At 40.1% G+C, this 17,473-nt stretch overlaps 1 protein-coding gene across 1 annotated transcript in view; it reads right to left on the bottom strand.

The window, feature by feature from the left end:
• cacna1ia (calcium voltage-gated channel subunit alpha1 Ia) overlaps nt 1-17,473 on the bottom strand; it is a 493,137-nt gene that overhangs the window by 90,189 nt on the left and 385,475 nt on the right. The window contains exons 21-26 of the mRNA XM_055153099.1: nt 12,135-12,313; nt 9,426-9,552; nt 7,778-7,903; nt 5,697-5,786; nt 4,961-5,153; nt 3,424-3,575 (exon numbers count right to left, since the gene is read on the bottom strand). Of these exons, the coding sequence (XP_055009074.1) occupies nt 3,424-3,575; nt 4,961-5,153; nt 5,697-5,786; nt 7,778-7,903; nt 9,426-9,552; nt 12,135-12,313 (867 nt within the window). The remainder of the gene's footprint in view (nt 1-3,423; nt 3,576-4,960; nt 5,154-5,696; nt 5,787-7,777; nt 7,904-9,425; nt 9,553-12,134; nt 12,314-17,473) is intronic.

Here is a 17,473-nt window from a genome sequence, read left to right as displayed (position 1 = left end):
GATCTTATAAAAATGTAATTAGTAGAATCACAAATCTTCCGTTTTGGCAGTCCATTGTTTACAGGTGCCTTCTGTTCACTGCTTATCTGAAAATACCAGAGGCTTTAATGAGCGGGAGAGAGCGAAATGTCGAAGGAACAAACGGGCTGAGTACTGGATCACGTTTAAAGGGCAAGTGCGCCTTTTAGGTCGCTACAATAGTTTTTGGCTCCGTCGCGCAAACACTAGAATTAATTTGCACCTACGTTTAGCGAGCGTGAATGAACCGCGCAATCAAGGCTCTTTTGTCAATCCGGATACACCGAGAAAATAAGTAAATATTACAGGTTATGGTGAGACACTGAGGGTGAAGAGGAAGAATTCTTACACTTCGATTGATCGGTTTGAGGCTTCTGTGCTTCGTGTTTTCATAAATAAGGCAAAAATAAACACTGTTGGGCAAGTTACTTTAAAAATGTAATGCGTTATTTATGACTTCTTACTGTTATTTCAAAGTAATTTGTTACTTTACAATATTACTGTGTTTAAAATGTAAAACATTGCAGCACTTTTAAGTTACTCTCACCAAAATAGATGGTGAACTTTTGTGCCGTATATGGACTGAACCAGGACTAAACCTGGTCTAAACCAGGTCTAAACCAGCACTAAACCAGGACTGAACCAGAACTGAACCAGGTCTAAGCCAGGACTAAACCAGGACTAAACCATCACTAAACCTGTTCTAAACCAGGACTGAACCAGGACTAAACCAGGTCTAAACCAGGACTGAACCAGGACTGAACCAGGACTAAACCAGGACTAAACCAGACCTGAACCAGGACTGAACCAGAACTGAACCAGGTCTAAGCCAGGACTAAACCAGGACTAAACCATCACTAAACCTGTTCTAAACCAGGACTGAACCAGGACTGAACCAGGACTAAACCAGAACTAAACCAAAACTGAACCAGCACTAAACCAGGTCTAAACCAGGACTAAACCAAGGACTAAACCAGGACTAAACTAGAACTAAACCAGAGCCAAACCAGAACTGAACCAGGTCTAAACCACGACTTAACCAAGGACTAAACCAGGACTAAACTAGAACTAAACCAGACCTGAACCAGGACTGAACCAGCTCTAAACCAGAACTGAACCAGGACTAAACCAGGTCTAAACCAGAACTGACCCAGATCTAAACCAGGTCTAAACAAGGACTAAACCAGGAATAATCTTGGACTAGAAATTGGAACCTAAGAGAGAGAACCCCGAGCCCGTGGAACAGGGTGTCTGCAAGGCGAGATCGGGTGTCAGCTGCGTTTAGCCCTGTGGAGTGCGGAGTTCTGCACCAGTCCTTTTGCTCGCGGTCACCCAACGGTCTACACGGGCTCCGGCGTTTCACTGCTGCTGATATTGCGGTGATTTTAGCGAATTTGTATAAAGAAAAAACGACCACTTCAGTCCAGGTTAAAAAAGCATTGTGACGCGCGTTACTGACATTCGTACCGAGTCTATTACAATTTTTATTTCCCTGTAAAGCCGAACATTACGGTGTTACAGCAAAAAGCAATTCATTACAGCAATTAATTACTTTTATAACACGTTACTCCCAACACTGTAAATAAGACATTAAAACAAATTTCAGGACAAGATATCAACTTTTTTTTTTTGGCTGTAGATGCTATTTTGAAAGTCCTATGTTACACAAAATTTACTCTTGCAACCTTGGAGCCAAGTTAGAATGCTCATTAACATTAGTGGTAGTTTTCAAACAAAAAGCAACATTTTACTTTTAATTCAGTAGAGACTGGCAATTCCAGAGCTGAAATGATCCAAATCATTCTAGTAAATGGTATGGAGTTTAAAAACACAGTGGAGCTCAACCTAAATATGCAGGATTTCTGTTTAAAATGAATGTGCGAATGAAATTAAACACAACTCCAGGTCTGTTTGTGATGAGGAAACAACATTATAACACCGATCATAAAATTGTGTAACATAGTCCTTTAAGGGTTGTATAGAGGATTTTCCAAGGAACGAGAAATCCAGCGACTGTTTGTCCTTTTTCAAATGTTGCGCATGCGTGAAACCCCCCCCCCTCCCCTACAGCTCCTACGTAGAAACGCCTCCTTCCGCCTCATCCTTACGCCAGAAACCGGTGTTTACAGCGCTGCACATGACTTGTAAACAACTAACTACAGTGTTGGTTAGGCAAGACGGAGAAGTGAGGAGCGGGGGGAGGGGGGCACGGACATTTCGTTCGCGGACGAGAGAAGTGAGGAGCAGGGAGAGAGAGAGAGGAGAGGAGAGGAGAGGAGAGAGGAGAGCGGTGCGTGTGGAGATTCCGTGAGGAGCAGGGAGAAGAGCGGAACGGGCAGAGAGGAGGGCGCGGAGATTCCGTGCGAATGAACTAGCTACTACTACAACACGCAGCAGCAAGCGGACTCTTTCTTTGCCTTGAAAATTAAGTTTTCAGACATAGGATATCGCATTCGTGTCCTGAAAAACGTTTGTCTAGCTCTTGGAAATAAAGTACGTTTTCATAATAAGCAGAAGTTTCCTGTCCAGGAGTAATTTGGCGACCAGTGCGTCAGTCTTTAGACCCTGCGTCTGCTTCAGTTCGCGCCATCGCTGGAATGAATCTTCAAGAATCACCTTAGTTTGGTTTCGCAGCTTTTCAGCGACCTCAAAAACGGACTTTCTTTTGGGGCTAACTGCTCGTAGATTCTTGTCGCCATTGCAATAAACTTTGTGCGAACTGCGAGGAAGATATAGGTCAAAAAAGCCGCTAAGAACTGTTGCGTTGGTGGAGTAAACAGCGTCTGTGCGTCTGTGGACTGCGTGACAGCGTACGTAAACCACGTAATGGCAGGCGCGCAGGCAAGTCAGTTACGCTAGAAACGTAGGGAGTTTGATTGACAGCCTGTCAGCTCACAGATAACGAGGCAGTGTCGTTATCTATTGGCAAATGTTTAGCCCCACCACGTCCAGAGTTGATGAATTTTTATTCTCTTTTTTTTTGGTCATCATAATTACAAGGCTACTGCACCTCTATAATGCTATCATTGACAATTTGAAACAAAACAAAAAACAAAAAAAATCCTCCATACAACCTTTAAGGGTTGATCTTAAACTCCCTGTGTGAGAAAAATGCATTTTCAGAGAGCAGCCTTTGAAGATTAAAAAATAAATAAAGAAATACATGTGATTAAAAATAAAAGAGTGCCTGGAGTATCTCGCCTTAAAGTTACTTGATTTATCCTCAAGTCTTTCAAGGCTTTATGGACATAAACACTGCACACGGTTTCTATCTATGATGCAACAATCCTGGTATATTTCAAACCAAGTATTTTTTGTTTTGTTTTTTTTTACACTGGAGTTAGTTTGTGGCTTAGGTTGTGTGTTAGGTTGTGTGTTAGTTTGCGTGTGGGTGCGGTTGCTCACGTGGGGCTGGTTGTAGTGCTCCAGGGACATGGTGATGACGTTGATGCAGATGATGAAGGTGATGATGAGGTCCAGGTAGTGGTTGGTGCACAGCGTGTGGATCATGAGGCGCACGCGGCCGTAGCTCGAGTAGTACGGCAACCGCTGGGCTTCTGCAGAGACAATTTGAAAAAAACAGATTCAAAATGACAAAAAGCCATTTCAAAAGTCATCCGAGAATCCGTGTATCATTCGTTCATTCGTTTTTCAATATAAAAACAAAAATAAGAAAATGAAAAAGTTACATTTTTCTTCATTATTTGTCTCCAAAACCAAAATACAAAAAACTGATAATGATTTGTTTTTTTCAGTTTGGAAAAAACGGATCACGACCATTTCCCGTTTACGTGACTTTCGTGACTGCGGTGCCGAACTGAACCAGACCGGAACAAGACCGGGACCGAGACCGGGACGAGATCAGGACCAGATTGAGACTGACACCAGACCGGGACCAGACCGAGACAGAGATCAGAACTGAGACCGGGACCAAGACCAGAACTGAGACCGGGACCAAGATCAGAACTGAGACCGGGACCAGAGTGGGACAGAGGTCAGGACTGAGACCGGGACCAGAACAAGACTGAGACCAGACCGGGACCAAACCGAGACAGAGATCAGAACTGAGACCGGGACCAAGATCAGAACTGAGACAGGGACCAGACCGAGACCAGATTGAGACTGAGACCAGACCGGGACCAGACCGAGACAGAGATCAGGACTGAGACCGGGACCAAGACCAGAACTGAGACCGGGACCAGACCGAGACAGAGATCAGGACTGAGACCAGGACTAAGACCAGAACTGAGACCGGGACCAAGATCAGAACTGAGACCGGGACCAGAGTGGGACAGAGGTCAGGACTGAGACCGGGACCAGAACAAGACTGAGACCAGACCGGGACCAAACCGAGACAGAGATCAGTACTGAGACCGGGACCAAGATCAGAACTGAGACCGGGACCAGACCGAGACTGAGACCAGACCGAGACCATAGCGGGACTGAGACCGAGACCAGACCGGGACCAGGTCGGGACCAGAACAGGACTGAGACCGAGACCAGAGCGGGACCAGAGTGGAGGCTCAGAACCCACGGCAGGGCTGGAGCTCAAAGCTGAGGCTTGGACCCCACAGAGGCTCAGATTCAAAGCTCGGAGTCCGCGCTGATCCCGCTCTAGTCCCGGTCTGGTCCCGGTCTGGTCCCGGACATGGATCAGTCCTGGTTCAGTCCGTATACAGTACAAAAGTTCGGCATCGCAGTCACGGAAGTCACGTAAACGGGAAACGGTCGTTATTTGTTTTTTCAATTTTTCATTTAAACACAAAATCGAAAACTGAAAAAACAATCCTTATTTGTACAGTAATGTTTTTGAAAGTCAGACGGATTTTTACGACAGTCGAAATATCCCTCCACTCCTCCCTCCTGGACTAAAACAGATCTAGAACAGGCCCAAGTAATTCTCAAATCCTGCACCCCAGACAGTTCTTTCAGCTTTTCTTACTCCTTCTCTTCTTCTCCATGCGCTTCTGCCTCTTCTCCTCTCGTCTCTTGGCCTCCTCCACCTCCTGATGCTGTCTGCACTTGTGGAAGTTCTCCACCACCACGCCCACGAACATGTTGAGCACGAAGAAGCTGACGATGAGGAGGAAGGAGATGAAGTACAGCAGCATCCACGGGTTATTGTTGGTGACGGGCTGGAACAAAACACAAAGAAATCATATGACGTTACAATTCAAAATGACTTAGATTCTGATTATTCATTTCGATTTCAGTTTCGACTTCATTAAAGATGCACTATGTAACTTTTCTAGTGGAGGGAACGCTACTTGCTTGTCTCCGTGGAGATGTTATGGCTTTGTCTCAAATTTTAGAGCAATAAAACACTTGTAATTGAGGAAACGCAAGATAACAATAACTTTAATTCCATACTAATAAGTTTAATTCGAGGCAAAGCAATAACGTTTTGGTGGCGACAAGCAGGTGGCAAATAGTAGTTAATGGAGCGTAATTTGCTGTGAATTAAAAATAAAAAGTATTAATTGAAAGAAGTCAGAATGCAGAAGACTTTGTGACTGGAAAAAAAACAATCCAAACAGTTCTAATTACTATTCAAATGTACGTTCATATTCTGAATTTTCAACTAAAACAGATGTTATTTTTAGAGGCATATTTGTATTTTTTTTTTTTTTTAACTTAGCGTAAGTTACAGTAGTTAAGACCCAATAAGATTTCGTCACCTGTTGGTCCACGCCCACAGCGTCCAGCCCGTGGTACATGATGTTCACCCAGCCGTCTTTGGACGCCAGGACAAACAGAGACATCAGGGCCTGGAGGGAATAAGAGGAGACAAACTGTAATGAAGTTTAAGATTGAAATCCCACCCACAACCAGAGTCCAAATTACTGATAAACTGAGCAATGCCTGGAGGACTAAAGGGGAGAGAGAGGGGAGAGAAGGGGCAGGGTCTGGAGGACGAAAGGGGAGAGTGAAGGAAGGAAAGGGGGAAAAGATGGAAGACTAAAAATGGGATTGAGTACGTAAGGAAAGGAGGGATCTGGAGCACTAAAAGGAAGAGTTAGGGGGTGGTTGGTCTTAAGAGTCGAGTGAAGGGATGTGAGTTCTGAAGGACTAAAGGACTAAAAGAGTGAGGGGGGAGGAGGATCATAAACATCATCACAACAAGTGTCACGCTGTGGACAATGCTGACGCCCCTGCCCAGGGACATCTGCACATTAGTATTACTTTTTTTTAGCAAAACTGATACTGAATCCTGTTTGTATTACCAAGAAAAATAAAATAATCAGAGAACAAAGTCAGTAAAGAGTTTGTATGGAGGGCATTGGTCAAAGAAATACTCAATTATGTTACTTAAAGTACAGATATCTGAGCAAAAGAAAACACTAAAAGTATTAAAGTACCTGCTTAAAAATAAAACTTTTGCCTTTTTACTTAAAAGTAAAAAGTAAAAGTATTTCACGCAAATCTTAAGACAGGAATCTTGAAATGTAATGATTTTGATACAGATTTGTGCTGAATTTTGTTCAACAGAAACAGCTGAAACACTTGAATGTGTGTTTTTTAGCTATTTTTATTATTATGATTTTATTTGCTGTTATGTTTTCATTTGCTCAAATTATAAACGTATTATGAACAACTTGTTCTGCAGGTCTAAAACTATTATCAAAAACACTTTTTAACTTTTCAGTCCTGTTCAAAAATGTAGTGGAGTAGAAAGTACAGATATTTGCTTTCAAACACAGTGAAGTTAAAGTAAAAGTATCCATTTTAAAATGTACTTAAGTAAAGTACATGTAGAGGCTAATCTTTGATCTGTTTTCTCCTTATTACTGACTTAACCTCTTCACAAAGAAAGATGACTAATGAGCCCGTCTTACGCGTTTACAACATGATGTCGTTGCAGCGACCGTGTTGCTAAAGGCATCGATTTTCTTTATTGTCAAGTTTGAGAACAGCATTTCTTCACATGTAATTACATAAAAATACAACAGATAGGCACTAGTGCGCCCCCAAATGTTCAAATCATGTATCCGTTTTTTTTCTTTTGAATCAAACTAAATCATGTACTGAAACATATTAAATTGCCTTTTAAACAAAAAATACAAAGTAATTATTATGAATTGTTAAATATATGCAAATATGTAAACCTTATGAAATGGCGCTTACAGAACATATACTAAATATTTATTTATTTTATTCATTTATTTATTTATTTTTTTACTTAAATGTGCACTGAGTAACTTTTTTTGGTGAAAGGTCTGTCAAATGTTTGCCTCCAGTAAGATGTTATTGCTCTGCATGATAGTAACTCTTTCTATCTTCATGGAGACCAAACCAGAACAAGTTACAGGTCAGATCTGTGGAGACGCAACACCACTTACAGTCTAAATGTCTGTTTGTTTTTTATGTATTTCTGACCTATAAAAGCACCTGTAATTTGATAAATGTAAGGCAGACCTGGAATATTTGGAACGTTCCAGAAAGAACAATGACCAGCAGGTGATGGACTCAAATTTACACAATGCACCTTTAAGTACAGTACTTTTACTTCATTACATTCCACCACTGATGGAGGGTAAGAAAAGATATGAATTCTCAACGCCGTCCTGTAAACAATTATAAGACGTTTAAAAGTCAATTTTGCCTGAATAACACCAAATATTGTATTTCTAGACTACATTTGGACCACTCTACCCAGCTTTTCTATTTGCAACAGACCATTTTCCCCAGAAAGCTGTTACTGGAGCGCCGGCACCAGTAACTGACAGTACACAAAAAGCCAATGCAGTGCAATACTAACCTGTCCCAAGTTGTCAAAGTTGTACTTGTGGTGGACCCACTTGTAGTTGGCCTCCAGGCAGTCGGACTTGTTGGTGATGTTTTTGGTGTCCGGGCCGTAGCAGTAGAAGAACTTGCCTTTGAACAGCTGTCAGCGAGGGAACAAAGAAACAGCAATGATGTCACATTCAGGTAGAAAGTACTATGTTTTCTGGGGTTTATGCGCGGGCTAGCAGAAATAATGAGGTGGCGCTGAAAAATAAAAACACAATTAGCACAGAACTTGTAAAAGAAGTATTGAAAACGTCGATAATCTGAATGAGGAAGGCTGTATTTCCTCTTTTATTCGTGCTTCCTGTCACCTTGTCATCAGTCAAAGTCAATCACTTCGCAAGCCATTCATAAAAAACACACGCTTATTCCCCTCTTGCCATTTCTGACAAAAAATAAATAAATAAAATACCGTAGTAGCAGCCAAAAAAAACAGCCTCCCCCTCTCTTCTTCACCAACACCATGGTTCAAAATTGACTCCTGAGCCATATTATAATGTTGTTAACTCCTTAAAAACTTAATACTTGGAGTTATGTTTTCTTTCATTCACACATGTTTGGATAATCCTTGAGTAATCCTAATGATCTGATCTGTTAAAAGATTTTTTGTACATCGGGCCGAGGCTTCATTTTTTTTTAGGGTAAAAGACGGAAACTACATCGCGACAGTCACGAACTTTTTTCAAATGCTGTGCATCTGTGTGAACCACCTCCGTCCTCCACAAGCTCCCTTAGTAGAAACATCATCCTCCCGCCAGTCGTCGCACAGTGTACGCCCGGCATTACTCTAGAAATCACGCTTGTTTACAGCCGGTGCTCGTTCAGAATTACTGTTGAAGTGACCTGTCTAGAAGTAACTTAGCGACGGACGCGTCAGTTTTTAGACCCTTCGTCTGCTTCAGTGGCGCCATCGCTGGAAGGAATCTCCAAGAATCACCTCAGTTTGGCTTCGCTCCTTTTCCCCTTCTCTTCTTCTTTCAGCGACCTCAAAAACGGACTTTCTTTTGAACTGGTCGTAGATTCTCGTCCACCATCGCAACAGACTTTGTGCAAACTGCGAGGAAGCTACAGTTTGAAAAAGACTCTAAGAACCGCTGCATAAACCACGTAATCCCATCGCGCCGACGAGTCAGTTACACTAGGAACACAGGGAGTTTGATTGACAACCGACCAGCCAATAGAAAATGAGGCAGCCTCGTTATCTATTGGCTGATGTTTATCTGGCCTCACTACGTCGATTTTCATTCTTTTTTTTTTTGGACATCATAATTACAAGGCTGCTGCATCTCTGTAATGGTATTTTAAACTTTCATTGACAATTTGAAGCTAAAAAAAAAATCCTCCATACAACCTTTAAACTATAACAGAGGCTTTGACTTTGAAGTTACTGCTAGTGTTTTTGTCTTGTTAAAACGACTTCTCGGTGCAGTAAAATCAGACCACTAATTCTCAAATTGACTAAACTACACGGCAAATTAACTAGTTGGAGCATTGTTTTTAGCTTAGTTTCAATATCTTCACTCGACTTTTTGTGCCCTTTTCATTTTTTACACCTTTTTTAGACCTCTCCTGTTGGAATCTCTTGGTTACGTGTATAATGTTGTCGTAGATGCTCCTACCTGTACTCCCAGAATGCCAAAGATAATGAAGAACGCGCAGCAGATGAGGACGATGTTTCCGATGGGTTTGAGAGACGTGATGAGGGTTTCCACCACCAGCTTCAGACCAGGAGCTCTGCTGATCACCCTGGAAACAACACCACAATTTGGGGTATATTTATATTTAAGCATGTGCTAAATTACCAGTGCAAACTATGTGCTATTTGTTGGCGTGTTGTACTTGATTTTCCACTGTTTCTGCTCCGTGTGCACACTCAGCCTACATCAGGGGTCTCTGTACCTGTAGATTGGGAGCTACGAGTAGCTCTCCACCCCTTTCCAAGTAGCTCCCCAAATTATTTTTGAATTATGAATATTGTGCTGAATAACTCAAATTTTATGTAAGTAAATGCCTATTACCGATCTTTGTGCACTAACAAATGGAGAATAATTGTGTAATTTATTTTTACATTTTTTTTATATCCATCAAACTGTAAAAAAAATGTATCTAGTACAATACACCTAAAATAATCTCAGTGATATATCGATACAGCAGCCTACGATATTGATAATGTATCATCAAATTAAAGGTAACACTTTATAATAACTACACCTTATTTAACCTTAATAAAGCATGAACAAAGACTTAATTAATAATGAACAAAGACTTAATAATAATAATAATGACTCATGCTTAGTAACTACTTAATTACTACCAGAATTAGCACTTGCACATAATTTTCCTGTGCCGTAAATAGTTACTCATAATTATTTAATACTTAATTACTCATAAACTAACCATTTGAGCATTTATTAATCATTAATAAGCTATTGAGAGAATGGTTTACTAATAATGCAATGCAATGATAATTCAGGCAGCTGTTATCTGTTAGTTAAGTCTTTGAGCGCTTTTCTAAAGTGAAGACAAATTATGCTTTATTAAGCATTTACTAAGCATGAATCATTATTAATTAAATGTTTGTTCATTATTAATTAAATCTTTGTTCATGCTTTATTAAGGCTAAGTAAGGTGTAGTTATTATAAAGTGTTACCCAAATTACATAACATGATATATCCGTATTTCAATATTTTTGCACACCTCTACCAAGTAGTTTTTACAATATGACATAATCTGTACATTAGAATAAATATTTACCATACATATACATAAACCAAGCACCACCCGCACACTTTCCACTTTTCAAAGTTCCCACTCGGGACCAACACAAGCTGGTTGAAGTCTGTTGGAGACACTTTTGGCAGACACCACCTGTAAGATGCTGCAGCACTGCTCCGAGCTGCCCGCTACCATTGTTAACTTTGTAACTTTGTTTTTATAGATTTTTAGAAAGCATTTCAAAACATACAAAGAGCAATATAAATCAAAACAACAAAACAAAAGTCTGGAGTTACAGGTTCTTATTTAAACAGGCATTTGGTAGTGACACTTTAATGCACTTTTTTATTTATTGGTGTCATTTATCAGGGTATCCCCAGGTTTGACTACCCCAAATTTAAGACTTTTTAAAGACCTTTTTAAAACCACTACCAAACTATATCTAGAATCTAAGAGCCACTGTGGATTAAACCTACACTTCCCCATGATCCATCCAACATCTTCCTCCACTCGACTGATCGTACCCATGTACCCATCCAAAGCTCTTATATTTACTCAATTTCTTGCGACCATTAAAATTAGTAGCTGTCTGCCATTTTTCTTTCGTAAAAGTAGCTCACCAGAGGAAAAAGGTCGGACTCCCCTGGCCTGCATTATATGATAAGTTTACTCACTGATATGCCCTTTGAAATTGGTCCCAAAATGTCAATATTATCGTTTTTCGCAATAATTTCTTGGTCAATTAATCGTCCTGCAAAATCTGTTATCGTTACAGGCCTATTAAGTAAAAATGGATTCAATTTAAATTTGTTTAATCATCAGCTTTACACCGTGCTCACTGTAGATACGCACATACGCCTATAGACACAGAAGCCTCGTGCATGTTGCCCTGTCTGAGCCAAATCCAAAGATGCGTAAAGGAGAAACAGATGATCCGCCGCACCAGAGACGTGTTTGGAAACTGAGTCCACACTTTTACCGTAGCGTTCTATAGAGCTGCCAAAAATGCAGAGTCTGGGACACATTATCGGAGCAGAATCAGTGAGAGAATGGGTCTCTAAATGATTGAATCTGCATTTTTTCCTCCTTCTTATTTGCGCATTTTGGCGAAATGTACGTAAAACAGGGCGTCTTTTGAATATCCCAAGAGCAAATCTCACTGTGTCTACTTTTTACAGTGTCAAATGCATAAAGCACCTGTGCATACGCTTAGTAAATATACCTTTTTATGTTTTACTTTTGCATTTTAGTTTCTCAGTTTGAGGGCTGATCATTTGAGAGAGAGCAAATAGCAAAAAAATTGTTCTAAACGAATAATTTATTTCAGAACCAAATGACAAAATATGTAATTACTCTTGCAACACTTAGCTTTAAAATTCCCAATGTTCACTGAGGCCATGGTCATTGATAATTTGTGTGCTCGCTTAGAAAAACCTGTTTTTGACATTTGAATGGATTGCATGCAGTGTTTCAGTCTAGTTTATGTAGTGTAAAATAAAATAAAATAATGATATACAATAATACAACAAATATAAAATACATAAATGCATCTTTCATTCTAAAACATCTACGAAACATCAAAACATTCTGTAATTTTCCACTTGACCCGTACCTGAGTGGGCGCAGTGTCCGCAGCAGCCTGAGCACCCTAAGGACCCCGAGGATCTTGGCCCCTCCCGCCATGGACACCACGATGTCGATGAGGGACACGAACACCAGGAAACCGTCCAAGACGTTCCAGCTGCTCCTGAGGTAGGCCTGCTCCCCCATGTACAAGCCCATGGACACCACCTGAACACAACAGGACAGACACAAGAGTTTATATTTATTGGTGTCATTCATCAGGGTATCCCCAGGTCCGATTACCCCAAATTTAAGACTTTTTAAGACCTTTTTAAGACCACTACCGAACTATATCTAGAATCTAAGAGCCACTGTGGATTAAACCTACACTTCCCCATGATCCATCCAACATCTTCCTCCACTTGACTGATTGTTTACTCATTGCCAAAAACCAAAGTATTGTTTGCGCATACTCCAAATTAGACGTTCATTCACGTTACATGATTTCACGTTGTTGTTGTTTAACATTGCACTGCAGCCCAGTCGAGTTTACAAAAAAAATAGGCTAATGAAACTTCAGACCTTTGTGAAAAAAATAAGACTTGGACAACATCATTTAAGAGTTAAAGTCTTAATTTAGGAACTTGAAATTTAAGGCCTTTTTAAGACTTTTAAGTTCCCTGTTAATAAATGCATTTTACTTTTCCCATCACTCACCATATTTATACCCTTTCAGATTATTCTTTGCATCACTGAAACTCTCTCCACAATCCTGATCCATTCTTGTTGTGCGGGTGGATTTGGTTGTAATCAAATCTTTGTAATTCCCCTTTTAGACACACATTTTTTGTCAGATATGTAACTTCCTTCCTTACTGCATCTGATATACAGTATTTCCCAGATACGTCACCATCGGTAAGTTTTACTCTTCTAACAAACTCCACATTTATCCATTCTTGGTACTTAAGACTTGCTAATTACCTGCTGCCTGTGTTTTATAGTGCGGCCGATCGAATACAGCGTGGTGCTCTCGATCTTACACAACTTCGCTTTTATAAGTATAACTAGAAAAGCAGTCAGAGAGCGCAGACCTCCGCCAAGGACTACCCCCATTTTTTATATAAATTGCGATAAAATCAGTCTTCTGGATGACATCCGGATCAGCCTTTGGAATATGAAAGAGGATCCCATTGTCCATCCCTGAGTCAAATTTCATGGGGTTTGGTCAATAATTAACCCAGATATTGAGAAACTAAATTTTTGGCCCCATTTACCACAATGTTAACTAAAATTTCAAAGTGATCCAGAATCCAGGATTTCTTCCGGATCACCCCCAAAATGAAATCAGTTTTTCCTTTTCACATTTCCAACAAATCCTGAAAATTTCATCAAAATCGGTCCATAACTTTTTGAGTTATGTTGCTAACAGACAAAACAAACAAACAAACAAACAAACAAACAGACAAACGCGGGCAAAAACATAACCTCCTTGGCCGGAGGTAAAAAAATGCCCAAACTAGGGATGGGCATTCGATTAAATTTTATTAGTCGATCGTCGGGAGAATTAACGATCAATTTTCGATTAATCATTAACGTTTTTATATACAAAATTTATCATCATTATTATTACTATTACTAATCTGCATAAATAAACTCAACTTCATAGCATATAAACCATAACCACTATAGAGACACATCAGCCCGTTTGACATTGTAATGTGTTTAATGCAGCTTTGGCTAATTTGCATAAACTAAGCGGGAAAAAAAAAAGAAAATGTTATTGTCCGCTGATGCGGTTCAGCTTCTGTCAGCTTCTGTTCTCTCTGTGACAGAGGGATGTTGTGTTGATGCTGAAGGTGAGTGCTCTGTGTGTGTCGCCATGTTTTCAAAGATCGTACGTATGCAGGTTTAGCGCCGTTCTTTATGTTGCAAAAACTGGGATACTGCGTAAACATGCAACATGACGAAACCGGGATACAGATGTGCATCTAAACGCCCTCACTGAGTGGTACAGTGTCTCCAAAGAGGTGCCACAGCCCAAATGTGGGACTGAGGCTGCAACTCGTGTTTGCGCTGTCAGATGCAGCTTCGTCTCTACGCACAGAAACCTACATTTGGTTTGTCGATTAGAAATGACCGTAATTGTCATAATAATTTTATTATCCCATATTTGCTAAATACTTGTGTGATATTCTAGGCCTATGAGTTAACCATTTATGTACTACAATTCTTTCATTTATAATGTACCAATCACTTGTCACTTGTTGAATAACCTCTGTGTGTTTGACAACTGTGTGCAGTGTCCTATCGCTCTTGTGAACCTCGAGATGATTCCTCACATGAAGCCAACTCCCACTGTCACACATGCAAGAGTTATGATGGTGTCTGACCAAACCTAAGGCACCTCCTGATTGTTAATCATGTTTTATGTGTTTGGACTATGCATAGCTGCACCAGTTTCTTATTATGTCTTGGCTGTTTCCCCTTCCCCTTGAGAATTATCATTCTGTAACTAGGGCCTCCTAATGAAATAAAAAGAGGAGAGCGGCCTTGAGTCATCAGAACGTGTGGAGACTGTTGGTTTTGATGCCCACTCTCTGCCCGTTCTCCTCGCGAGTAAAACTGAATTAATCTCTTGTCTTTCTTCTTGTTTACAATGTTTAGATAAACCTAACAGTAATCAACAAAATTCTTAATGATCAATTATCGCTTAGTCGACCAATCATGCCCATCCCTAGTCCAAACAACATATATATTAGCATCGCTTTACTGAAAATCATTTAAAATTACAGTGACAGGAACCCCGCTGTCACACTCAGCCTGTCATACGCTGAACACACGTTAAACCTGTGATCGTCCCGAGCAGTCACTAATCAAACTGATGGATAATACACACGTAATTATTGTCATGTATTCATTATTCTATGTCCCAAACAGCTGCGGGCGTGTGTGTTCTGAAAATAAGTCATTAATCATGCGAATTTGAATCGGATGTGAACATGAAAACACAGCGGCCCACATGGGATTAACATGGGGCTAAACCAGGAATAATCAGGCGAGCGCAGAACAGCCTGTACCATGATGGAAGACCGGACCACTATAGGGGAAATTAACGTCTTTATATTATTTAGATAGTCCAGTGAAAAAGGCCCCATCACCTGCTCGTCTCCATTCAGATCTTACACATTTACGGTGTAGTATGTAAATCACGTGAGGCTCATTCTGTTTTTTGATTGGATAATCGTCTTGAGAACCAAAACTCCAAATTATAACGTAAACAAGTTGGCATGTTTGTATAGAAAAAAGAAAAACGTGGCTGTTTGCTGGAGGTTTTCCAATCAGTGGAAGCAGGTAGAAGGTGTTCTTGGAAAAAGGATCAAAACTTTTAACACAACAGAATCCAGGCAACTCTCCAAAGAAGTAAAAATCGCAGAAGAAAAAACTGGTCTTCATCAGGGCTTAGTTAAAACAGGGCATGGGCGTGGCCTTTAAGAAAAAAACACCAAGCAATAGTAGGGACTAACTTCGCATGTTTACGTCATATCTATAGACAGAATTAGGTCATGTTTATGGAAATTGAAATCAAAATCTTACATACAGGTGCCAAATCATTAATTTGTGTACACATTTAAAGATACACTGTGCATGTTATCTGCAGAAAGTTACATATTGTACCTTTAAGTTTCTATGTAGATTGATTTGATGATCTTCAAAGTTTTGATTATTATAACAGAAAAACTAGGCATGTTTACGTCATATCTGAGGACAGAATAAGACATGTTTATGGAATTAAAAATCAAAACTTTACATACAGTTCCTTTAAAGACACCAAATTATTCTACATACAGATTTAAAGTGACAGTACTTGATTTTCTGGAGGTGGCACCTACACCTACATGATTCTATGGAAAAAGAAAGTTAAAACCATAATTTGGAACATTTTACATGGACATATGCAGGTTTTATGCCATGCTGTGGAAGATTATCACCAAAGGAATGACATTTCCATGGAAACGGGCAGGTTTGTGGAGAAGCGAGCTCCAGTTTTTTCAGTGCAGTTAACAATGAAAATGATGAACAAAAAACATACAGCTTTTCTTTTAATCTATAGTCTGGTTTTAAAGTGGTCAAACTAACAAAGATGAGTATTTCCTGTTAAAACATCATTTAAATGTGCACTGTGTAACTTTTTGGTTCACCTGCTTGTTTCTATGGAGATGTCATTGCTCTGCCTGGAATGTTCCACAGTATGACATTAAACAGCTTTACTTTTAATTCATTTACAGGTGGTTTTATAGCTCAAAAATTCCAAGAAAAACAACATTTTGACTGTGAGCGGGGTCGCCTCTCCACAGATCTGACCTGTAACTTGGTCCGGTTTGGTCTCCACGAAGATAGAAAAGTTTAATGCCACACTGCGAAACATTCCAGACAAAGCAATAACATCTCCATGAAGAAAAGCATTTGACAGACCCTCCACCAGAAAAGTTACACAATGCTCCTTTAAAGTTGACATGGAAACAACATTATATCATATTGAACAGATCAGTAAAGTCACGTCTGGCCCCTGAAGTTAAAACCTTCATCCCTCACCACATACGGCCCCAGACAAAGAGGGCCCCAGGCTGACGGGCTGTAGCTCCTCAAGTCTTAATAATTGATTGCGGGAGTGCATTATTTATGAGGTACTTTGGTCCAACTTATTAAAGGAAAACAGATTGGAGATAAATAAAGACATCAATGCACCGGGGGGAGGTGTCTGCAGCCGGTCTCCATGGAGATGGTAGTAGGTAGGTGGTGCTTTGCTTGGAATGTTCCACAGTATGGCACTAAACTTACAGCATCCGTCTCCATGAAGAAGCTGCCAGGTCAAGTTCAGATGTGCTTACAGCAAAAAAGCATGTTTTTTAAGTTTAAATGTACAGATGATATAGATAGGGGTCTCCAACTTGTAGCTCAGGAGCCACCAGTAGCTCTCCACTCCCTTCCAAGTAGCTCACCAAGAGATTTCGGAATTGTACATATTCTTCTGAATAACAAAAATAGGATTGTAAATGTATAAATAAATGTATAAACATCTAACTGTACCCCATCTAATCATGGCTCTTAAATTTACTACATTTCTTGTGACCGTTAAAATGAGAAGCTCTTCAGCATTTTCATTTTGTAAAAGTAGCTCACCGGAGAAAAAAAAAAAAGTTTGGAGACCCCTGATATAGCTAGAGAAATAGGAAGTGAGCACAGGTTGCTCCTGTCAGGTTTGACATGTAGATCTTGAAATGTTAATATTAACCTGCTCTACGTGATCCTGGTGTTTTTATTTCATGATTTTATCCTTTAATCAAGAAATGAACATCAATAACAAACTGACTGACTCACAGCCTTCTC

The sequence above is a fragment of the Boleophthalmus pectinirostris genome, unplaced genomic scaffold, assembly GCF_026225935.1.
Source record: "Boleophthalmus pectinirostris isolate CB_2022bp ecotype Guang Dong unplaced genomic scaffold, ASM2622593v1 HiC_scaffold_17, whole genome shotgun sequence".
Classification (NCBI taxonomy): domain Eukaryota; kingdom Metazoa; phylum Chordata; class Actinopteri; order Gobiiformes; family Gobiidae; genus Boleophthalmus; species Boleophthalmus pectinirostris.
Note: the sequence above shows the minus strand (reverse complement) of the source record. Positions and strands in the feature narration are given on the sequence as shown.